This window comes from Mustela erminea, chromosome 17 (assembly GCF_009829155.1).
Source record: "Mustela erminea isolate mMusErm1 chromosome 17, mMusErm1.Pri, whole genome shotgun sequence".
Lineage (NCBI taxonomy): Eukaryota > Metazoa > Chordata > Mammalia > Carnivora > Mustelidae > Mustela > Mustela erminea.
In genome coordinates this window covers 38,642,827-38,667,168 of record NC_045630.1, presented here as the reverse complement: position 1 = coordinate 38,667,168, position 24,342 = coordinate 38,642,827, and the positions used below count along the sequence as shown (strand labels likewise).

The following is a 24,342-nucleotide window of genomic DNA, read 5'->3' as shown; positions in this document are numbered from 1 at the left end:
TCTGTGGGTTGGGAAGTGCTGAGAGCCTTAGAGGTCTGGGCAACTGTGAAACTGTCCATCTACAAAAGAACAAGTTGGAAAGTTGAGACAGGGGCAGGAGACCCTTCAGAGAGATCAGACCCCTGTATTTAATTAACTTCAGGGATCCAACACTTAGAAGGGGAGAGATGCAAGATGTAGAGAGATACCCAGGAGTCGCCAGCTGGCTCCGTTACTTCCTTTTCTTACAGGTGGAAGAGGTGGCAGATGATTAGGGGTGGACTTTAAAGCCGAACAGAGCCCTCTGCGCTGGAAGGTAAATTGTACTGAACAAGGAAAGTGAGATCATGTTTCCTTCCGTAGGCCACAAAGGGTGCTCTATCACAAGACATTATTCACTGGGACACAACACTGTTGGGAGATGTAAGGACCTATTTTATATTTTTATATTTTAGCCAGAGGCTTCCATTGAGGTTAAACAATAGTCTTGTTGTTTAACCCTTAAACTGTCCCTTACTTAAAAACAAGTCCGGGGAAACCAGCCCCAGGTAACAAAGCGCAGATACAAGGGTGGGTCAGGCCAGGTGGAGACATCCGATCAGTGGGGGGGCTGCATACTGTCTCCCTGGTTACCAAGAAGTATGGGCCCTGCCCTTTTGGGGAGCCTTTTTGGCGCCAATTCTAATCAAGGTGTAATGGACTGGTTCAAATGTCTACTAGGGTAAATTGTAATTCAGTTGGTCACCTAGCATCACTGTGGAGTTTCCTGTGTGTGTTACAATCTCATTGGCCACCTGTGCGTGGCCAGGCCTGACCGCATGGCCTTTGCCCTTAAAAGCTAGTCTGTGAAACAGAAAAGGGTCACCCTCTCTTGTAAGAGGTGTGTCCCCGAGCGTTCGGTTAGATTCTTGATGCTTGGCGTGAAATAAAGCTTTGCTTGACATTCGCTTTATATCTGTCTCGCTCCTTTAATCACGGACCCATTATTTGGGGCATAACAGGAGAAAAATAGCTAAATCTGCCTATGGCAGTTTACACTAACATGACTGGCTCTCAGTAGACAGATTTTCAGCATCCACATATCGATCCAGGGCACCGATCAGAGTGATGTGTGCGTATCTGCCTTGCAGAATCCTGGGGTTACAAGGCTCTTATCTTTGTGTCCTGAGATCCCCCCACACTTAGGAGCAGGTGGAGAGATTTGTTCAAACTCTTCAAGGGACTTAGTGCCTCGGAAGGACGGCGTGGAACAGAGGACTCTGAAGAAAGTGCGACAAAGTGTCACGAAAGTGTGACAACTCCTCCTAGTGAACTTGAGGAGACTAAAAAGTTCTGGAAAGCACCAAGTGTCTCAGGAGCTCTGTCACCCTGCCAACTCAACGTTGGATTGGGTTAAGGGACAAAGGCTTCTTTGTGCAGCCATTGCTGGCCCAGGCTGATAGGAGGTTTACTAAAATGCTTTCAGTAGATCAAAACAATACTCATGTAAGTTACTGAACTCCATTAAATCTAAATAAATGTAATTTTATCACATGGGTGTGTTTGGCCAGTTTTTTTCAAGAGAGAGATTCTGGACTTAATTTGTATTTCGTTTCAAATAATTTAGGCTGGCCTCTATCAATATTGTATTTTACTTCCTAATTACAAACAATGTTTCCTTCACTCTTTTTTCCCCCTTTGACAAGGCCTCTCATTCTAGCAAAGCAAGAGTATTCTACCGAATGTTAAGTGAAACAACAAACCGGAGTGATTCCGGCCATCAGCTGTTTCCCACGGGTCATCCATAATTAGCAGATTGTTCTTCCTCCTCTTTGGTTTGAGACACTCAAGTACTAGTACTACAGAGTCAATATTCGAACTAAATTATTACTTGGCCGTGGAGGGATGTTGGATTGGAATCCATGTACTATTCTGATCACCAGTTAAGAGGACCTCCTGGCTTCCCTCTGCCTACAGGAAAATGAAATATCAGTGCACTGGAAACATAACAAAGTCTCTTCGGAAACTTGAGCCTGGGTTCCTGTGGGGACGTCTATATTCCGGACCTCAGGTAATTTTAGGATCTCCGTAACAGAGACCATAGAAGAGTAAGACTTAACTGAATTTTTCTATGGGACAAAATGTTTTCAAATTAAACCTACTCTTGGTGATACTGTGTAGTTTATCTTTTTGCAAAATTAAACGTTCCTAAATTATTCAAATGGAGAGCAGTTTTCTTCCCGCCTCCCTCCTCCCTCCCTTCCTCTTTCTCTTTCTCTCTCCCCCGTCCTTCCTCGCTCCTTCCCCTGCTCTTCCTTTCTTCCTCTGCCTCCCTTATCACGCACCCCTCCTTCTCTCCCTCCCTCTTTCTTTCTTTCTTAGAAAATCAAGTCTGACCGGGTAAAGTAAGTATTCTGCCTTAGCCCTGTTATGGGGGAGCTAATCCGGACATTACCCTGTGGCAGTAAAAGACTTTCAGACGGTGAGCGCGTTCATGAGCGAATTAACATAGCAATTGACATAGCTATACCCATGACAGGAAGGGCTGAGTCACAACAGGTTTCTGAAGCGCCTATATTTTCGGGCCTTTTAACAACACATATACTTGTTTCCACTCAGGGTTTGCTTCATGTCAGCCCTGAATGAGCTCTGATTTTAAAGCCCCAAGCTGGAAACCCTGAGCACCTCCAAGAAGTTCTCCACTTAGAGCTGGAAGGTGAGGACTTGGGAGCCGTTTCCAAGGGGACGTTGTCCCCTTGTCACCCAACCACCCAACGTATTAGGAGACTCTGGGACTGGTTCTTCAAGTGCCCGTCCTTAGGCCAAGACTGCCAGATATGTTTGATGGATGTTGTTCCCAGGGTTCTGGAACCATGTGAAGTGAAGCCTGGGCACCAATTCACAGAAGAATGGCCTTAAACTGGAAACGCGCATTTCTATCATCACTATTCAGTGCAATGCACAGCAATAAAGTTGCATTTTTGCTGGAAGCACATCGAAATGTGTAAGGTCATATTCACTCCAGAATTAAGGAAAGGTTCATGGTTTGAATCATACCCCTGCAGAGCATAAAACCAGGTGAATTTGGGTCGCTAATCTTTAAAAGGATGATTTACATCAAAATACAGGGGTCAATCTTTCTTGCTTTGAGTGACTGTAGATGATTCCGATTCCTTAACAAAAGAGGTGCGAGGAGTGTTCCCTGAAAGCCTGGGCAAATAAAATAAAAAAAAAAAAATTTAAAAGTCATCTCTGTAAAGCAAAACTTAAAAAAAATATATTCTTATCATCAGTTGTTTTGGGGGGCTGAGAGACCGGAAAACTTTTGATTTGTTTTTCTGACATTTTATTGAGAACGTACAAGTAGTATGTGCATGTCCGTCTTATAGATGAAGTGATTCCTTCATTTGGGTGGGAAAGCCATCAGAGAGCGATGGGAAAATCCTCTTTCTCTGCACAAAGCCTGCTTATTTTACAAATACATCAGAGGATGGGTGTAAAGAAGAGTAAGAAGATGGGTTACCTGCATGGTTTGTTTCGGAGACAGAGTAGAAGGTGGGAGAAACGGAACGTGCCACTTGTCCTGCAGACATCCCGCGTTACCTGAATAATAACCATGACCGCTAGACATCGTGTGCCTATTCGGAGCTGAGCGTTTGACGCTACTAAGAATGAAATGCCCGGGAGTCCCACTTGTCAGGCGAAGTTCACATCACCTGGATGGGGCAGATCCGAAATTTAAACCTGTGTGTGTTTCTTTTTCTCCAGAGGCTCTTAAAATGAGGACAAAAGTTCCTCTTCCAAAGAGCTGTTCTAAGGTTTTAAAGCAGACCTAATGCCTGTCGTGCAGCAAGGTAAATACACCGAGGCCCTTAGCTGTGCTCCCCGTAGGGTCCCTCAACATCATTATAATAATCAAAATTATCATTGGAATGGTGCCTTCTAGTTCTACCTCTCCAATTACTCTGCAGTTACTACTGCTAATACTAATTGGCCATCACACAATCACCGCTACCCTGGCCGGAGAGGACCTGTAAAGCAATAGGTAATTTAAGGAAGTAAAAATCCAAGCAGATTCGACCTGATTCAAGTTATAGTCATTTGTCATTTCCTGCTTCTCTCTGCATTCGTGTCCACTTTGCAGCCCTGCCCTGAAGCCCGCCAGCAGCCCCCCTGGAAGGACCATGACCCTCAGCACCACCCAGAGCTGTGTTTGGATTTAACGGGTCCTCACCTATTTTCCACTCGCAGAGAGATCAACCATTGATCATCTTTTATTAATCATGGACTAGTTATTATGATTATGCAGGTGGATCCTGCATGTCCCCTCATTCCCAGAACAACAGTTTTGGAGACAAAAGAAATTAGAATCAGAGAAGTGCTGTATATTGCCATATTCCTATGTGTGCCTCCTTAGTGCGAATAATTGTGTCTCGAATCGATTGTCGCAAAATAAACTGCCCTAAACCTTTGTGGTTTCAAACAATGATTTATTATTTCTCTTTGTGGATTGATTGGATTTTTCCATTGCTGGTCTCACCGGGGTCACTTTTGTAGCCCCGGTGATACCAGCAGGCATGGTGGTGGGAAGGGGCTCAGCCACGATGACTGTCATAGCTGGGCTTCTCTCTCCACATGGTATTTTCATTCCATCCAAGAGAGGAGAAAAAACCTCGCAAGCCTCTGGCACCCAGCATCATTTCTGTGACATTTTCTTGGTCAAACAGATCCCAGTCCAGCCTGGACTCCACCTCTAGACAGGGGGGCTGGGAACGTCACAATGCAAAGGAGCACCGAAGAAATGGCTCCCGCCATCTTGGAAACCAAGCTAACACAAAATGCAAAAATGTGTGTGAAGTGAAAGTTGCACCAACCTTGGGATGCAGATACTAGATTTTTGTACTTAGGGTGAGCTTTATCTTGTTAAAGAGAGCTCGGAGTACATACCCCATGAGGCAAATTTGGAAGCATTCCTGCATAAGATATTGTCCATTTGGCTTGTTCAAAGATGTAGAGCTTTGGTTTGCACGACCAGCCTGCACATGACCTCATTAAGTATTTGGAGCACGCACGTGGCACCAGGCATTCACTCCTGCCTGCACGCATTCATGTGTGCATCTATTTGAATAGGTTTTTTCACCCAAATCCTGAAGCTGGGCGCTGTAGCAGGGTGACCAACCCGATTAATTAGACAGCTCTGTTAAACTGTAGGGTATCACCATGAATAGTAATTTTATTCATTTTACCTGTGCTAATCCCAATAAAACCAGCTTCTACTCTGATTTCTATTAGTGTGTTTGGTTTTTGTTTTGTTTTGTTTTAACTCAACTACTTATTTTTTTCCTCTAAGCAAGAGCTCTTTCTGTCTTTTCCATGTAAACCTCTATTAAGAATTTTTGACTTGGGGCACCTGAGTGGCTCAGTTGGTTAAAGTATCTGACTTCAGTTCTTGTCATGATCTCAGATGCCTGGGATCAAACTCCATGTTGGGCTTCGAGCCCGGCAAGGAGTTTGTTTGTCTGTTTCTCCCTTTCCCCAGCCCCCGGTCCCACTCCCATCACACCCATGCGTGCATGCGCACGTGTCTCTCTCTCTCTAATAAAAAAAATCTTAAAAAAAAAAAAAAAGGCTGTGACTCTAATGAGATCCAAGAGTAAAGACAATGTCTAATGGCATACTCCACATGTGGACACCTAGACACATCCATCTTTTTTTTTTTTTTAAGATTTTATTTACTTGAGAGAGAGAGAGAGAGAGAGCAAGAGAGAAGAGAGCAGGGGGAGGGGCAAAGGGAGAAGCAGTCTCCCCGTTAAGCAGGGTTCCCGACACAGGGTGATCTCAGGACCTCGGATCATGACCTAAGCCTAAGACACTTAAGTGACTGAGCCACCCAGGCGCCCTGGGACATCCATCTTCTTGAACTAACAACTAAAATCATATTAGAGACAGAGTGAATGCGGGAGATAAAAACGTTCCACTATAAAGCTATGATAGTTTAGATGTCACTGCAGCATCCAATGACAGCTCACACAAATCTTGGGCTTGCCGGTGGCAGCTACAAATTTGCACAGCATTCAACCATTATTTGTTCATTTATGCAGAAAATTTTATTGTGTTTTTGGCCTGTTCTAGGTGGGGTATATTGCAATGAAAGAAAAGAAGTTCTTGTCTTCATGCAACTTAAATTCTAGTCAGGGGAAATAGAGAGCAAAGATGTATATGATTTGACAAGTTGTGATCATCAGTATGGAAAAAATAGAGCAGAGGTCAAGGAGATGAGGGGAACAATGGAGAGAACTGGACAGGGAAGTATGGGGACGATCAAGATGAAATGGTGTCTCACTGGGTGGGAAGTATTTGAAGACAGGAGTGACAATTGTTTCAAAGACTGCAGAGAGCCCACTTAGCTAAAGATTTAAGACTGACCACTGTGTTTGGGAACGTGGAGGTCGTCAGTCACCCTGATGTGAGCTATTTCATGGAGCGGGGTACAGAGAAACACGTTTGAGTTCAAGAGAGAAGGAGGGGAAAAAAAGGAGAGGCAGGAAATGTGAAAAATCTTTTGGGTGTTTTGCTGAAAGGGATGGGGAGGAAAGAGATGGTAACTGAAATGGGCCACAGGAGGGAATTTTACATCATGGGAACTATGATGGCATGTTTGCTGCTATCGGAACGATCCAGCATGGAGCGAAAACTGATGACGTGGAAGGGAGAGGGACAGTTTCTGCAACGCAATGACGTCCTTCAGTAGTTGAGGAAGATGGATTGCTCTAGCGCAGATTTTAAAATTCATGTCATTAAATTTTTAATATAAATATATATGTATATACATATGTATTAAAAATTTAATATTTTTATAATTTTGATATGTATATACATATATTTTTATATATATATAAATTTAAAATATATATGTATATACATACATATATATGTATGTATGTGTGTGTATATATATATATATATATATATATATACTTTTATTTAAGGGCGCCTGGGTGGCTCAGTCGGTTAAGTGTCTGCCTTTGGTTCAGGTCATGATCCCAGGGTCTGGGATCAAGCCCCGCATCAGGCTCCCCGCTCAGCGGAAGCCTACTCCTCCCTCTGTCTCCTAGCTCTCACTCTTACTCTCTCTATCTCAAATAAATAAAATCTTAAAACAACTTTTATTTATATGCTACTTTAATGTTTTAATTTCAAAGCATATATAAGATTCTAACCAAATCTTTGGGGAAAAGTGTACATAAGTAAAAGGCTTGGTATTTTGTCTCTGTACCCCATAGACGGTCTTACACATGTAACCCTTAAAGTGCATACACCACACTTCAGTTTTCTTTCATACCCTTAGACAATGTCACTGACATCAACTCAGACTGATCAAAGAACAGCTGGAAGGAAAGAACCTGGTCTTTTAGATTTGAGAATCTGAGTTTTTCTTCTATATTATTTCCTGTCTAGGGAGGTATGTTGATCATAAGCAACACCTTAACTTTAGAGGCACCTGGGTGGCTCAGTGGTTTAAGCATCTGCCTTCAGCTCGGGTCATGATCCTGGGGTCCTGGGATCGGGCCCCACATTGGGCTCCCTGCTCAGAGTGGAGCCTGCTTCTCCCTCTCCCTGTGCTCCCTAGCTCCTGCTCTCTTGCTTATGTATGCTCTCTCTCTCTCAAATAAATAAATCTTTTTAAAAAAGAAAAAAGAAAAAAGTGATGACTTTAATTATAATGCTTGATGTGATGTAGTTAAAAGATATAATTCATAAGAAAGTTCTAAAAACACAAATAGAGACTACTTTTGTCACACGTAATATCACAAAATACAAGAAAATACTCAGAAAGGACAATAACCACATTTCCATTTTTATTAGTTGACATTGGGTCACTTTTTAAACTTAAATCATTCCCATGGCTTTCTTGAGTCCATGATTAAAGGGCAAAAATGTGCATCTCATCATAGGTGTACAACTACAACCTTTCACCGCATGGTAAGAAGAGTGAGAGATGCATCTTGTAGGTTTTGTATTTTAAAAAATGCAGTTGCCAGTTAATGGGCAAACTAAGAAAGAGGTCCCCAGGTGCCAGGGTAAAAAGCTAAGTGATAGGCACTAGTGCCTTTCCCAGAAGACACTTATCCCCTGGAGGATATTTTTGTTAATTATGAGGCTGAAATTACTAGCACAGAAACATTGTTCTGAGATTGATCGGCTAATATAATAAAATGATGATGTCAGGTTGAACCAGAAAGTCTTTAAGGTGGCCAAAGGAATCTTCCTCACGGTTCCCGTGAAAGCCCAGTTGTAAAGTGATGAGCCCAGGTAGGTCGGAAAGACTCTCGGGTGCCGTCATCACGTTCACAGTGTGAGGATCTCTGTCTCAGGCAGACAGAAGGCTCCTAAATCAGCCTCTCCATGGCAGAGGGTGGCCTCATGCTCCACATTTCCACTCGAGAGCCTTCTTTTTCCTGACGGCTGGGGCTGTAGGTTCCCTGAGTCGCCCTCTTGTTGGAGGCAATCACAGAAGCCCCCACCACCAGAAAGAGGATCAACAACAAGGCTGACGTCACTGAGCCAACGGCGGTGAAGATGTCCATGATCAAGTCACCTGCCAACTAGAAGGAGTGAATAATGGTGAGTTATAGGGAAAAGGTAAATGTTCAGGACATTGGAACTACCTCGGAATGAAAACCATCCAGAACTCGGATGCCACTCAGTACTGTAAAAAGACCAAGGTGTGAAAGGGAAGTCAGCGTTTCTTTTTTTTTTCTTATTTTTTTTAAAGGTTTTTTTTTTTTTTTAAGATTTTATTTATTTATTTGACAGACAGAGATCACAGGTAGGCAGAGAGGCAGGCAGAGAGAGAGGAGGAAGCAGGCTCCCTGCTGAGCAGAGAGTCCGATGCGGGGCTCGATCTCAGGACCCTGGGATCATGACCTGAGCCGAAGGCAGAGGCTTTAACCCACTGAGCCACCCAGGCGCCCCAAGTCAGCGTTTCTTATTCCCAGGTGCATGTGAAAATGACTAGAGATGTAACAGCCAAGGTCTAGAGTCAGAAAGTGTGGCGTGAAACATCTACTCATTTCACTCTGCATCTTCATCTCTGTGACTGGGATCATTCCTATGACATCAAGGGCAAAAGACTCCCCCGCACGTATATTTGGAAAATAGTTCTACATCTATACAGACACATCGTCCACAGTATCTTCCATCCCTTGTCAGAAGCTCTGGTTTTGGATTGAAGGAATAGCTGCTTTACAGCCTTTGGATGGGGTGGGGGTGGGGGGCAGAGTGGGGAGAAGAAGCAAATTAAATTAGCTGCGTCTCATGGGAAAGATCCCGAGACAGAGGAGGAACTGCAGCTAGCTAGTCCCGTAGGCCCTTTCCACAGTCATCGCTTTGATTTGGATTTGATGTGACAATTGAACTGTTGTAAAAACACAGGAGTTTGATGTCGACCCAAACATCTAGAAACAGAAAACTGCAGGTAAAGCCCTGTCAGGAGGAGATGGATCCTGGGATCTCAGGGGTGTTGCTCATACACAATGGTTTCTTTAATGTTCCCTCCACTGGGTTTGCCGAGCACTTTCGAGCAGTGGGTAACATGCGTCCATGATTTGGTTGCAGAGCAACAGGAAAGACAGGGAGCAGTCACTATGTGAATTTTTACACTGATTTTTAAAGAAATTGTTCTGTCACAGTAAAAGTGAGATTCAACCAGTTCACCTCTTCATTTAACTTACTCTCTGACCCATCCCCACATTACGAAACCAAGCTACTAATATATATGGAAACTTTGTTTATTGGAACATCCTAGGGAATTTTAAATATCTTCACTCTCCGTAGTCTTCTTTGTTGTTGTTGTTCAATGTGCCTTGGTTCAAAGTATCACACAATTAAAATCATACTGAATCTCTTCATAGTGTTGTTCTGGGTGTCCTCACTACCAGTTCTGCTCGGATGAGTTTCATTAGTTGGTTCATTCATTCAACAATATTTATTGATTGCATTTATAAAAATGCAAAATGCAAAGATAAATCAAAGTAGGTAAAGTATGTAAAGTGATGAACCATTGAATTCTACTCCTGAAACCAATATTGCAATGTGTGTTAACTAACTAGAATTTAAATAAAATCTGAGAAAAAGAAAAGAAAAAAAAGCCAAAAAAAACCAAAAACAAAACAAACCAACCCCACACCAAACCTACACAAAGTTTGGAATCTAGAGCTCAGATTCTGGTGATGAGAAAAGAGGAAGGGAAGACACACACACACACACACACATGCACATGTCATCATAATACAGTATAAATATAGATTATGATAGTGTTATAAATGAACTCTATTGGGGTGTAGGTGAAGTCATATTAGAATGAAGCATGTGATTGTTCATTGAGGGATGAGAGAACATTCAAATATTTCAAGCAGGAAATTCTATTTGGATGGAACAACTTGAAATAAAAAGGGCAAGGAAACATAAAATTCTTTGGAGTATGCGTCAACAGTAAGAAATCCAACATGACCCAAAATATTGCCCAAGAATGTACGTATTTGAACTGAGAAAGGATTTTAAAAGTTGGTTAGAGATAGATCTATAAAGCAGATTGATCTTATAAGAAATTTAAATACCACACTGATATTTGGATTTTGTCCTATAGTCAGAGGCAGGTTATGGAGGGGGGCATTTAAGCAGTAACGTCATAGATCTGATCTGTGTTTTATTAATTTGGCTCTGGTTATAGGGTGACAGATGGTGACAGTGAAGGTGGGGAGGAAACTGGAGGTGGAGAAAATAGGAGTTTGTTTTATTAGTCACGACAAGCAATGACCTAGGTCTCTATTTACCAATGGAATGAGAATTGAAAGAAAAGCCTGGTTGAGGGAGATTTCTGAGGTAGAGTTGCTCCCTCTCAGACTGTGTGAGGCTGGGGAACAGCAGAGGAGAGACAAGATGGCTGATACTTCCACATTAGATGGCTGTGTGGCTGGGGATAGCCTCAGCTGGGATAGGGGGTCCAGGGAGAGAGAACAGCTCTGTGCAGAAAGACAAGGAGTTCAGTTTGGGAAGAGCTAGTTTCAGAAAGCATTCAGCTATGTCGTGCTAGCAGACAGACATAATTCCTCTTCCCTCTCCACTTATCACATTGCTGTAAAAAACTCTGGGTTGTAACCATTTTTTATCCCTCAGTTATAGGAGCTTAGGAGTAAAGTAGAGAATTTAGAATCACAGGAGTCTGTGGTTTTTGAGCAAATGGTTTACCTCCGCTACAGGGGGCGTTCTCCTGCTGTACTGTGTCCTTCTGTGAGTCATGACATCCTATATCTGCAGAGATAGCTGTGGGCTGGGAAAATTGGATAGAGCCATAGACTCGGCCTTGAAAGGTCAAAAGTCCGAGAAGGACAGATGGATTCCGACCAGCAAAACCCCCCTGGTATCATCTAGGAACCTTCAGATAATGTACCCTCTTGTTCCTACGTGCTGGCTTCTTCTAAATCTGTCCTGTGAGTTCTGTCATCTTCAGGAGGAAATGACGGTTCTCCTGCCCCACTGGGTTGTAAGTGTCTACATCCAAGCAGAGAGGAGACAAACCGGTTTGCTTCTGCTTTCTGACCGCCTCTGGGCCCTTCTCCTTTCTCCTGAGTCCCACAGCACTGGGGAAGCTAAAGCCGCAGAGGAGGCGCCCATCCCCGACCTTGCAGGACAGGGAGAAGGACTCCTGGACGTAGGCCGAGGCTTCATGAGAGCCACAGCTCTGGCCAAACCAGACGGCAGATCCACTCACGCTCCTCTTGACCCAGGAGGCATCAAAGACCCTTCTCTCCAGGGGCTTCACTGTTCTCAGAAAGGCGGTAAGAATGAAAGCACCAACTCAAGGCATGAGAGGCAGCTGCGTTTGTCACTCCCTGCCATGGGACGTGGGACGCGAGGTAAACGCTCCAGCTGGCAGAGGCCGAGTCCTGGGTTTGAGGCCCAGCTCTGCCACTCACGCGTGTGAACGTTAGCTGGTCACTTTGCCTCCTAGAGACTTATTTGCATCACCTATAAAACTGGAGATTGCTGTTGATATCAAAGGTTGGGAATAAAGCAACAAAATGAATGCAAAACAACACAAAACCTGGCCTATGGTAAGTTCTCAACTCATAAAAAAGCAAGCGGCCATTTCTATGCCATTTCTCACCCTCCCCGACTCTATCTACTTGTCAGAGATAAACTAGTACTCCCTTGGCACCTTGTGGTATGGCCAAGGGAGCCAACCCACAAACCTGATATTGCGGTTCCGAGCTCCAGATAAAGGTTTTGATGAAACAGTCTGCCCAACTCTATCACATAGAGCATGTCATTACGCTTTGGAATAAAGCTGAATGAGGAGGGTTTTGAAATCGCCTCTTGAGGGCCCTTTGCTTTTGAATTCCCATGGTTGAAAGGCCTTTTTTGCTCTGCTATTCTTCAGCTGTGCTTAAAATACACAGCCCCGGAATGGATCTTTTGATAATTGAAACTGCTGGGGGACTCATGAAGGCCTCCAAGCGCGGGACTGTCCTGAAAACCAGCACAGACGTAGAGCCACACCTGCCCAGCTGGCCTGTGCCCTCACTCGCACTACATTTCTGAGGAACCTTCTTCTGAAAAGATAGACCCCAAATTAATTACGCCTTTCCTGTAAGATGATTTTTTAATGACGTGCTACAGTCTGTATTCGGTTATTATGTTTACATATTTTTAAAATGTATATTTTACATGTGATGAATTGAAACCATAATTACTTTGAATTCTGTGTTTGCAGAATTAAATAGATATTCCTTTTTTTTTTTTTTTTTCTGAAGAGGATTCATTCTGAAACACTGACTCTCTGGTTGTAGCTGACGTATGACCCAAGGCAAGGGTATACTCTGGAATGCTGAGGAGAGACTGTTAAGCCTTATAGTGATTCTTTTCATTTGAGAGTATGCTAGAATATGCTAGAACCATACAAAAAAAAAAAATATTTATTTTAGAGGGAGCACGTGAGCTGGAGAGGCAGAAGGAAAGAAAGAGAATCTTAAGCAGACTCCGAGATGAGTGCAGAGCCCAATGTGGGGCTCGATCCCACAACCCCGAGATCATGACCTGAGCCAAAATGAAGAGACATTTTACCAACCGCACTACCCAGGCACCGCACCCTGCCCAAATTTTTTTGAATTCTTTAAAGGGAACTAAATACTGTGTTCCTTCTAAAGGAGACTAGAAACAGGATGCACCTGCTAAACAAACAGAAGTAGGTTTAAATGCAGTTTGCCACTGGTGTAGTTTACTTATAGGCTAAGTTTCCCCACCTGCAAAGTGGGGCTAGGAATCAGCAGGTTAAGAATTGTTCCGAGTATGCATTCAGGCATTTAGACAGCGGCTCATGAGGCATGGACTTAACCCTTGCCCGTGGCTCTCGTTTATCATTACCCGTAGTGATCCTTCCCTGGCTGGTGTCCCTGGTCCTCCTCCCAGCCACAGACCAGATGTTGGGAAATGTCAGCACCTAGGGCCAAGCTTGGGGATGGCGAGGGCCAGCGCATCATCACTGGGGCCACTCTGATGGGGAGTCTGACCCATCAGGGTCCACTGGTCCCTCATTAATTGATTGCAGAACAGTTCACCTAATATTGAAAACACAGAATGAGCTGGCCTGTCTGAAAAGAATAAAAAATGAGACCACTTCTGTCCTCAGCATCAAGATCTGCCTGTCACAATATTTAGGGCCGGTGACAGCACTCAGAAGGATGTGAAAACAATGCACACATTGGAAGGAGCCTGGGAAAAAGAGAAAACATCCTAGAGTTTCTTGGGAAACTTGACCTCACATTTCCAAGTGAAAACACTGAAGCTTTGCCTTAAGGCGGGGACAGTCGAGGACAGATGTTATAGTTACCACCTGTTAGAACTTCTTTCTCTGGCACCTGGGTTTTGTAACATCAGGGAAAAGTATGTTTGTGGTTAAACAGTGGTGATGTTTGTGGCTTAAAATCGGCTCCTAGAAAACACTACTGTGCAGTGAACTACTTATAATCCTTCCTAGAATTCGCTTATACATGTTATGTAAAAATACTTAGAGACAGTTCAAGATGGGAAATTAAGATGTTTGAACATGCCCGTTGAACTCTGGTTATGTTCCAGCTTCAATAGGAGTTTCTGAAACTAGTTTGTGCTGTTTTGTGTTAACATGAGTAGCTAAGTAAGGCCATTATGTCTATTATGAGAATTAGTGATGAATAGTGAAAATTAAAGATGTGTTTTTAAAAGGCTGGTTATATGGGCGCCTGGGTGGCTCAGTGGGTTAAAGCCTCTGCCTTCAGCTCAGGTCATGATCTCAGGATCCCGGGATCGAGCCCCGCATCGGGCTCTCTGCTCAGCGAGTAGTGTGCTTTCTCCTCTCTCTCTGCCTGCCTCTCTGCCTACTTGTGATCTGTCTGTCAAATAAATGAATAAAATCTTAAAAAAAAAAAAAAAAGCTGGTTATAATATGTAACTCCTATCTATGTATCCAAAGCAAAATGAAGACATGGCTCTCTTCCCGCAAGTTAACAAAAAAGAGAGAGAGAGAGAGAGAGAAGATAATTCCATACTTAAGACTGAGGAGAGCAGTTTTTGTGAATTACTGTTGCAATAAGTAGGTCTTCAGTTTGGTGGATGTTAAAAACCTCCCGCACAGACTTATGTCCTTGAACTAGAGCTTATCAGTGAATTGCTAGAAGCAGCCATTTCCATAGTAATATTGAAAACATGCCAGAACTCTGTTTTTAAAATTAAACTTGCTGCAGCAGCCAATTTCCAACCATAAATACACTGTCCACTTTACAGTTATAAGGGGGCAAAAGAGAGTCTCAAAAAGCCAAAAGAGAAGACTTAGGAAGTGTCCTGGCACAGTGAGCGGGTGATGCAGCCAGGCACGCCTCTCCCTGAATAAAAGGGTTAGTAAGGTAGAGGAAAGGTAGACATGGCAGGGTTACTGCATCTTTCCCCCACAGCGGCTGGCACGCAACAGGGGACATGCAGTGCCGAGTAGAATTTTCTCCTTAGTACTGCTCCCGCCTCCTCATCCCCTGCTCCGCTTCTCCTGGAAACACTCATGCTCTCCCTGGGGATTCCTGGGGATGAGACCGCAGTGAGCTCCAGCCGCCTCCCAGGACTGTGGAAGACCGCGCCTAGCGTTTGAAGTCCCTCCCTGGAAAAAGAATGCCTACATGAAGTCTTTCCCACTAATTCTCACCCAGTAATCACACTCCCTTTGGACTGTACTGACTGGGAGTTGTCACGACGGTCTGGGGACAGAAAAGCAGGGCTGAGAGGCGAGTTCTGCCAGTCGCAGAACTGGAAGGTGCTGTCCCAGGACTCTCCCCAAGGGATTTCCATATCTGGGCTGTTGAAAAGCGTGGAATAGCTACTGTGGAAATCTGGTGTGGATCCATGGGAGATAGACGAGAAATAGGAACTAGGAAATACGAACTAGCCTAAGGCTCTGTGTGTGATGTTCTAGCTCAATTCAAACCATCAGCCTCTTTTATGCATTAGCCCAAGCATGGCATGTGTCCTCCTGTGGACCTTTCGAGAAAGAGTTTGATTATTCTGAGATGTGAAATGCCCTGTAATGTTGATCACAAAAGGACACGCTTAAAGCTTAAAGCTGCATTCAACAAATAATTGTCGATCGCATACTCTGTACGAATGGAAGGCTAGCTAGAAATACAACTGTCTCTGTCCTTGATGGCTGAGGCACTGGGTCTGTAATTCTTGCCCTGATGTCTCCAACCTCCTTCTTGCTTAAGGTCAGACTTTAGGCAGGAGCACAGAGGCGGCTAAACGTTTGGAGATACTGCCTTTGTATTTTTCTCTCCTTAAGCGGGTAGCGTAAGGGATAGAATTGGTTTCCTAGGAACATAGGCCTTGTGAATAACACTTCCTTTCTCTCTGTCTCACACAAGAACTAAATACCAGCAGCCCACAGTCAAGAGCTTATTATGTTTTTTTGTTTTGTTTTGGGTTTTTGGGGAAATTTATTGTTCCAAGATAATAGCCACAGTTTCTGCCCACCCAGGGTCAGGGGTTTACCAGATGTTGTGCACACAGAAACTATTTTAATTCTCTTAACAGCCCAACCAGGGAGGGACGATCATTTTCTCTCAGTTTCTCAGGGAGGTCTTCCCGATTATCCTCTGCTTGCCATCAGTTTTATTTCTCCCTAACACACAACACCCTATGACATCTCTGGGGTTCACGCACGTCTCCCCCACCACAACAGACGCGCCATCGAGGTGCACGTGCTTGTCTCCCTTGGTCCCGTCTGTCTCCCTAGTGCCTGGAACAAAGTCGGTCCCACAGAGACACTACCACGACCGCCCTCTGACAGAAGGGAGTGTCCAGCGGCACGCCACGAGCTCCAGACTTCATCTACGCAGGACTTCTCCCACTTGGGGCTCTGACCAAATACAAAGCCCAGCACGCGTCTGACAGAGGAACTGAAGCAGCGTTCTCAGACTCCCGCGGCAGGGTAGATGGTGTCAGGCCTGATGCGCTTTCCCTTTGCATCACTCCGCACCCCGACCTGCTCGGACCCGAGTTCCCCACCACTCTGCCATTTCTCTCTTCTGCCTTCCCAGTCACAGCCGGGTTAATACATGGATTTTTCTTTTACCTGGGTAATTAAACTATCCTCTAACCACTGTGTCTCCCCCTAGAATCGACCCAGCTAGCCCTATGAAAAATAAGTAGTGAATAAATAATACATAAATAAGTCACTTGCAGGGCGCCTGGATGGCTCGGTTGGTTAAGCCTCTGCCCTCGGCTCAGGTCATGGTCTCAGGGTCCTGGAGTCAAGCCCCGAATCGGACTCTCTGCTCGGCAGGGAGCCTGATTCCCCCTCTCTCTCCGCCTGCCTCTCTGCCTACTGGTGATCTCTGTCTGTCCAATAAATAATAAAATCTTGAAAAAAAAATTAAAAAAGTAAATCACTTGCTTACCTGGCATGGAAAGCGTGGGAGCTGACTACAGCAAACTTAACCAACCCAAACCTAAATTGCTATGTATTAACACAAAATCCTTCATTCGTGTCCCCCATTTCCCTGTGAACAACACCCATCACGTACAGCCTGACCAGCACCCTGCGTTCCTGCACAGCCACTCTCTGGACCTGCCCTTGCTCAGAAAGGAGTCATCTGTTCTTGTCAAAGCCACCTCTCCATGCTGAAACAAGCCATTTATTCAATCCTACTTTGCCTCTTTTTAAAACACCACTACAACTTTCTCTGCACTCTGCAAAGCCTCCCCAGGGAAGCCCATGTGTCTTGTCTCCCAGAGTCTCTTACACAGCAATACCCAGTGCTCACCATATGCGTGTGTTGAGCTGTACCCAGGTTTACATAGCATGTAGTTGCACTTGAACGTGCTCTAGTAGCTCACTGTGGGTTTGGCCAAATGCTGCCCCGCCCCTTAGGATGGTAAGGAGTCGGTATCTTTTTCCTCTGGAACTTTTCAATATTACAAGGTACAGCATTTTGCACAAAGGTGCCGATCGATTGTTATTGACTCCCACACTTGTAATCCTCATTGCTGTTTAATGCACTAGTAAATTCTTTTCAGTCACAAGAAGACTTCTATATAATAGCCCAGAAAGTGTGTGTGGGTGGATCAGTTGGTTAAGTCATGATCTCTGGTCATGATCCCAAGGTCCTGGGATTGAGTCCTGCATCGAGCTCCCTGCTCAGCGTGAAGTCTGCTTCTCCCTCTCCCTCTACCCTTCACCCCTGCTCATGCTTTCCCTCTCACTCTCTCTCAGTAAATAAATAAATAAAATCTTTAAAAAAAAAAAACCGCCCAGAAAGTTGATTGGTAGTGAATGAATATTCGCTCACCCAATAAATTTTTACTGAATGCCTTCAATGTTTCAGACAGCATATTCGGTCCTGAGCATATGGAATTTAAAGGCATAGTCACTGTCTTCTATTTTATTTTATTTTATTTTTTAAAGATTTTACTTATTTGACAGAGAAAGAGAGAGCACAAGCAGAAGGAGCAGCAGAGGGAGAGGAAGAAGCAGGCTCCCAACTGAGCAGGGAGTCCGATGTAGGACTGGATCCCAGGACCCTGGGATCATGACCTGAGAGGAAAGCAGAGGCTTGACCATCTGAGCCACCCCGGTGCCCAGTCACTGTCTTTTTAAAAACTCACTGTTTAGTGCTATGCCTGGGGGTTGCAGTGGCTGTATAAACCAGCCACAGTTCTGTGAGAGAGGGGTGATGTTCCAGGTGAGTGCAAAGAACAGAAAAGAGTTAGGAAGGTGGACTTCATGACCCCCTTTAAGTTTCTCAAAGGAAGTCAGTGGGAGAATGAGGTAAAGGAAGGTGTTGAAGGCAGAGAGCGGCGGCAGGATCCAGTGGTAGGAAGAACAAGAAGCATGGCTGGGGTGCTGGGACATGTCCTGGTGCCTGAGAAGTTTTAGGGAGGGCGAAGTGCGTCCACAGAGCCACAAATGGAGAAGAAACAGAGTGAGGAGTGGCAGCACAATTTTAGCAGTGTTTACCCAGCCTGGGCATGGAACGCACCTCCACACCATTCCAGAAAGCTTTGTTCCCTCCCCCTCCGCGAAGCTGAGGGTGGGACTCACAGGAGCGATTTCATGTCTATTCTTCTGTGGGTTTTTCCCTAGCATATAACCTGCACCCCTTGTTACAGATGTATCCGCTTCAAATGTATACACCTCTTGCTATTTGTATGCCAAGAGACCTTCACCAACCTGGGGTGGGGCAGAAAAGGGTTTCAATTTCTTTATACCTTATCTCTGCCATCACGCATAGGTTTTAGAAGGTGACTGATACATATGTCAATTGATTTTTATACATGATTTCAAAAACAAGAGAATAACATATGAGTTAAAAGGCAAAGGGACTTTGAGATTAAAAGATACTAAAAAGACGTGATAACTAGCAACTAAATGCAATTGACTATATCCTGAACTGTGGGCAAAATCTGTAAAGGAATTTATTGTGATAAATGGAGAAATCTGACCATGGACGATGGCACATTTCTTGAATGGAATACTAGTATTTGTGGCTGTAGAAGGAAGTCTTTTTCTTTGGAGATACTTGCTGAAATAGTGATAAAAATGTTAAAATGTCTGCAACCTACTTTCTAAATAGGCAGCAAAAAAATGTGTATATACACATAGAGGTAAACAAAGGTAGCAAAATGTTAAAAAAAATTGTCAAAGCTGGGGGAAGCATATACATGTGCTCATTATACTATTTTTTTCTGATTTTCTTAGGTTTCAATTTCTTCCTCACCCCCCCAAAAAACTTGGAACAATATTTTTAAAGTAATGTTTATAGTGCAAATAATTCCTCCAAACCCCCAATTGGTAGACCTTGCTTCTTCCACTATCCCTTCCTCTGCTGTTCCAGATCTTGCTGATTTCTCGCTTCTCTATACGTTTATTGCCCTGTAAACCTTGTTCCCGCTGATGGTCTTATCTCCCCTACTAGACACTAAGATATTCATAGATTACATCATATGTTAGTTTCCTCATCTCTCTGTCCCTAACCCTTTCTGCCAGCACCTAGCACAGTGCCAGGCACACAGCGGGTGTTTGTGAACCTTCCCATGATCCACTGACTTCCTTATTCTTGACCTAAAAGCTGCACTTTGGCTCTTTTCTCTATCAGATTTCTTTCTTCTTCCCAACTTTCTTCAGTTGGTCCAAAAGCTGCTATTAATTCCTTTTCACATTGTGCAGGAAAAAGCGTGCCGGATCCCTGACATCCTTATGGCTTATCACATATCCTTCTGGCAAAGGTAATCTAGTCTGTGTCAGTGTATTTATTGCCCCCAAATCAAAACCAGTTGCAAAAGTAATGAAGGTCTATTGGTTTGTGTCGACTTAATCCATGTCAGAGAGCTTTAGGAGCATATAAGGATAATTTGACCAGCAAAAGGAAAGCCATAAAAATGATCAAAAAGCCAATAGATATGCTAAGAACACCAAGCTTATTTTACTGAGGATTTATGGCCAACTTATCAGAAGATTATTTGGTCCAAGTCTACATTCGACTAAGTCCCTCAGTAATTCAGCAGAGATTCCAGCCTCTGGAAAAAATTGCCTCCTATAATGAGATGCCCCCGTCACCCCTGCTTTGCAGCACATGGAGTTCAATTTTCAACAGTTGTGAGACCGCAGTAAATCCAGCTTTGGAATAACCAGTCCGGCTTAGGCTTCAGACCTGCGTTGAATTACCGGAGCGTGAAGGGCCACTGGTCCCATCCTCCTGACATACCTGCAGAAGTGTTTATGAGTCAGACAGAACCGAAACATCCGACATCCCCCAGCTGGGCAGCAGGGCCAGCTCCGGCTGTGTCCCAGCCCAGGGGGTGCCAAAACATCAGGCTCCACCACACTGTCAGCTGTGCCCCCGGCCCAGCTCTGGAGGGTGTATTTTATTGACCGACTCAAATTGGCTTCCCCTCGTGTAGGTGATAAAGTGTGGCATCAAGTCACCCACGTAAAATATATTACTTTAGCTCGGACAGCTTGTCATTGAAGTCCTTGTTTATATCATCGAGTGTGCCATTTACTCTCTTCTTATTTTAAAAAGCAAACATAGAAATAAAAACCCTTTCTTCCAGCATCTCATTGATGAATGTCTCTACCTTGCACCTTCTCTTAAAGAATCTCAAAAGTAGCCATTTCGGGTGTCATTGTCTGTTTACATCAAATTATTGGACTTTCCGTTTCAAAGTCTGCCTCGTGCAAGATGAAAGACATATAGTGTGCTTTAATGGGAGTCCTTTCACTGCACAGCCTTCTCCAAAAGAGTTGGAGACGTGGTATGTCTAAATAGAGACGGATACTCTGAAACTGAAATTGGTCAGATCCCAAGTGAACATTATGAAAATTTATGAGTTTGTAAGCAGTTTAAAACACCAAGTATCGGGGCACCTGGGTGGCTCAGTGGGTTAAGCCTCTGCCTTTGGCTCAGGTCATGATCTCAGGGTTCTGAGATCGAGCCCCACGTCGGGCTCTCTGCTCAGCAGGGAGCCTGCTTCCTCCTCTCTCTCTCTGCCTGCCTCTCTGCCTACTTGTGATCTCTATCTGTCAAATAAATAAATAAAATCTTAAAAAAAAACAAAACACCAAGGTATCTTACAGCCAGCAAAGATAGGAACCTTCACATTGTGAAGATTTGTATTAATATAGTATTTAGTTTTGGAAATAAAGCATTATTTCAGAAGTCAGGCTTTCAAATTCCAAATAAGCCATTTGGTAAAGTCTGTAGGTTTTTAAATTGGCAAGATTAAAACACACACACTTACACACACCAGAAAACATTATGTTTGACTTTGCTAACAGTCCACCTAAATGCCCAAGAACAAAACTGGGGAAAAGGATATGTTTATATTAGCGATGAGGAATGTAAAGCAATCTTTTAGGCGGGACAAAATAAAGTCTAACAGCATTTTCCTATTAGTTAAAAAATATAGCCAAACTAAAATTGCCCTAACTCCAGGTAAAAATTCAGCACAGAATTTAATACCTTATTATAAAATTAGATCAGACAATGTAGCCAAAATGGTTATTTTATACCTTTGGATCTCCAAGTCTAAGTATATACATTAATTGTAATATTGAAAATGTCTGCATTATCTTTTGAAATAATAGTTTAGGAGATCCTTGCCAGGAAAAGACAGGACCGGGACAGGCCAAGTATTCTGTTCCTTTCCCACAAATGGCTCAAAGGAGAAATCACGTGAAGACTCCTCTTTTCTGCCATGGACTAATTTTTAGTGATAATTTTTAGTATTTTAGTAAAATAGAAGATCAGATTTTCTGTTTACTACCCAGTTTGTGGATTAGTTTAAAAAGAAATGACATAATCCAGCTACAGTATCGGATTATATTTTACTTCTATAAAATTTATTATTAATATTCTCAAAATGTAAGGGGATTTTTTTTCAGGATAATCTTTGTTGATCACTACATATTTTCATATCCTGTGTCATACTGACATTGGAATGATATATACATATTTTTCTGAATTCTGAAGTGACTGCGAGAAGAATATTCCTCTTATTAATTTAAATAATCTGAATCAAAAGGAAATTTTGTTTTCTAAACTCCCCCAAGAGACTTGGAACTGAGAATTCAACCCGTAAATGAAGTTTCTTCAGTGTTGTGATGCAGTGTATCTCTTTCCTCTTTTTCCCACACACCAGAATAGCACTCCTCCCCCAATCCTTAAAAAAACATTTCCCTTGGGTCTGTAACTTTTCTATTCAATCACCATTTAGATTCCTTGTCCTCAGGGAGAGGGCTGTGTTAAGAGCCTCAGGAAGAAAACCGTGATTAGTCACTAGGCTTGAAAAACCCTCCCCAATTCTGTTTACAAGGATGGGTGCCAATCCTCCGAACGTGTTCAGTACTCGTGTTCTTTTCAGGGTCATTCTGCTTGCAAAGCACAGATTAAACACACAGCCTCAGTATTTTCAGTGTTGTGAGGAGACGCATTTACATTCCACTGACAGCACTGGGTGTAAAAGGAAGCCATCTGCTGCGATTTAACAACACAAGGAGCAGCTACAAGTTTGGGAAGAGAAGAGGAGTCACAACACAGCTCCAATCAGCCAAGCACTCCCCTTCGTGTGGGAGGCCTGAGGACAAACCACCTCCACATTTAAAGGCATCTTTATTCTTAAGTGGGTCACAGAAGTCGGTCCTCCATCAGATGGTTTCATTGTATCTTTTACTGACATTTGTTTGCTACGATTTTTAAGGGCTCTTTTCCTAGTCTCCGGAATGTAGACTAGATACGTAATTCTACAAGGGAGATGACACCCAGGTTTGGATTATTTGTGCATTCCACCTGGGCAGTCAATCTTCTCGGTATCTAGCTCATTTTCTACAACGGGGTTACCTGTAAATTACTCTGGAACTAGAAAGTGATACACAGGGAAAAAGGAAAAGTAATGAAAATCGGGGGATTGGATATGTTTGTGGCATTTTACATGCATCTCATCTTAACCTTCACAACAACCTAATGATGCAGAGATGATTGCCCTTATTTAAAAGATAATTTAAGCAATTTGTCCAGCGTCACACAGCTTTGAAGCAGCAGCCCCAGCGCCCAAATTGTCAGAGCCTGTTCAGGAATGCACAGACACAGCCTAGATAGTGCATGATGTGGTAGTGACCTCAGATCTACCCTAGATTTCAACTCTGTTCCCTTTAGTTGACATATTTACACACAGAGAGTAGAATAATAATAATGGTTATTTTCTCTTTCAGGTCTCTTACTATGTACAACGCTTACCTAATGAGCCACGCTTCCCTGCTTATCCATGTTTGTTTAGTTTTTCCTTTTAGGACTTTGCATATAAGAATTTGCCTCAGTAAAGTCTGCTGATGGATGGGACGGGCTTTGGGAGCCCTCGGAGGGTGCCTAGCACACAGGAGGCATCTGGGAGGCCAGCCGCATCTATAAACAGTGCCTACATAGACCCTGAAAAAACCAGCAGGAGAACAAAGAAAAGGACCCATAATTCACAACTTTCAGTCCTATGCTTTTAACACCCCAGCATGTCTATCAAGAAGTAAAATAACTAAACAACGCAGAAATTCTCCCAGGGTTGTTGCTTCTATGAAATAGCCATGTGCTCCCCTCTGGTTCTAACACAATGTTATCAGGCGATGATTAAGAAGGTAACTGTTTCAGGCTTCGCAGTGTCAGGAAACAAGGTATCAAGCCAACAACTCCCTTTTTAGGCGCAGCATTTCCATTGCAGCCCTGTGTTGCTTCCAACTGTAAACATTAACGGTGAAGAAAAGAAAGATCTTCGTTGGCTCTGGGCTGCCTGAGCTCAGCATATTACATGACACCCTGGCATTATTTGCTGAGATGTAGATAATTGTACTTCTTGTTAACAAGTTTCCTTGTGGTTTTTACTCCATCAGCAGGTTCTTGAATCAATGCCTAGATTAGGTTTGACTAACATCAGCACAATTTGACTTTGATAGAAAGTTTGAAATTTGTGCATAATTAAAAAATTGGACATCCATTTGCTAATTTCCAAGTAAAAGCAGCTAATCCTTTTGGATGCCCTGGCGTTTAGACCTATTTCCCAAAACTCACTGGTACCTCTGCCTCTGGCTGGAATGAAAGAGGCCATAATGTGTTTAGGACACCGGGGAACATTCAGTAGCAAACTACGGAAGCCTTTCCCATTTCACCCATTGCCTAAGGACTGAAGGTTTCCATGAGTATGGGAAACTGCAGAGTTGTTTTTATACTCCTTTTGAGACACTAAGTTTCAAAACCATTATATAGGAGCTCCTATTTTCTTATAATTAGAAAAATATGGCCTCAACATTATTTATGTGAAAAC

The 24,342-nt window shown here is 43.4% G+C and overlaps 1 protein-coding gene across 2 annotated transcripts in view; it reads right to left on the bottom strand.

The window, feature by feature from the left end:
* Positions 1 to 8,348: 8,348 nt before the first annotated feature.
* The window catches only part of CRB1 (crumbs cell polarity complex component 1), a 147,513-nt gene continuing 131,519 nt past the window's right edge, over positions 8,349 to 24,342 (bottom strand). For both annotated transcript variants that reach the window (XM_032317053.1, XM_032317054.1), the window contains one exon: positions 8,349 to 8,564. In XM_032317053.1, the coding sequence (XP_032172944.1) occupies positions 8,349 to 8,564 (216 nt within the window). The remainder of the gene's footprint in view (positions 8,565 to 24,342) is intronic.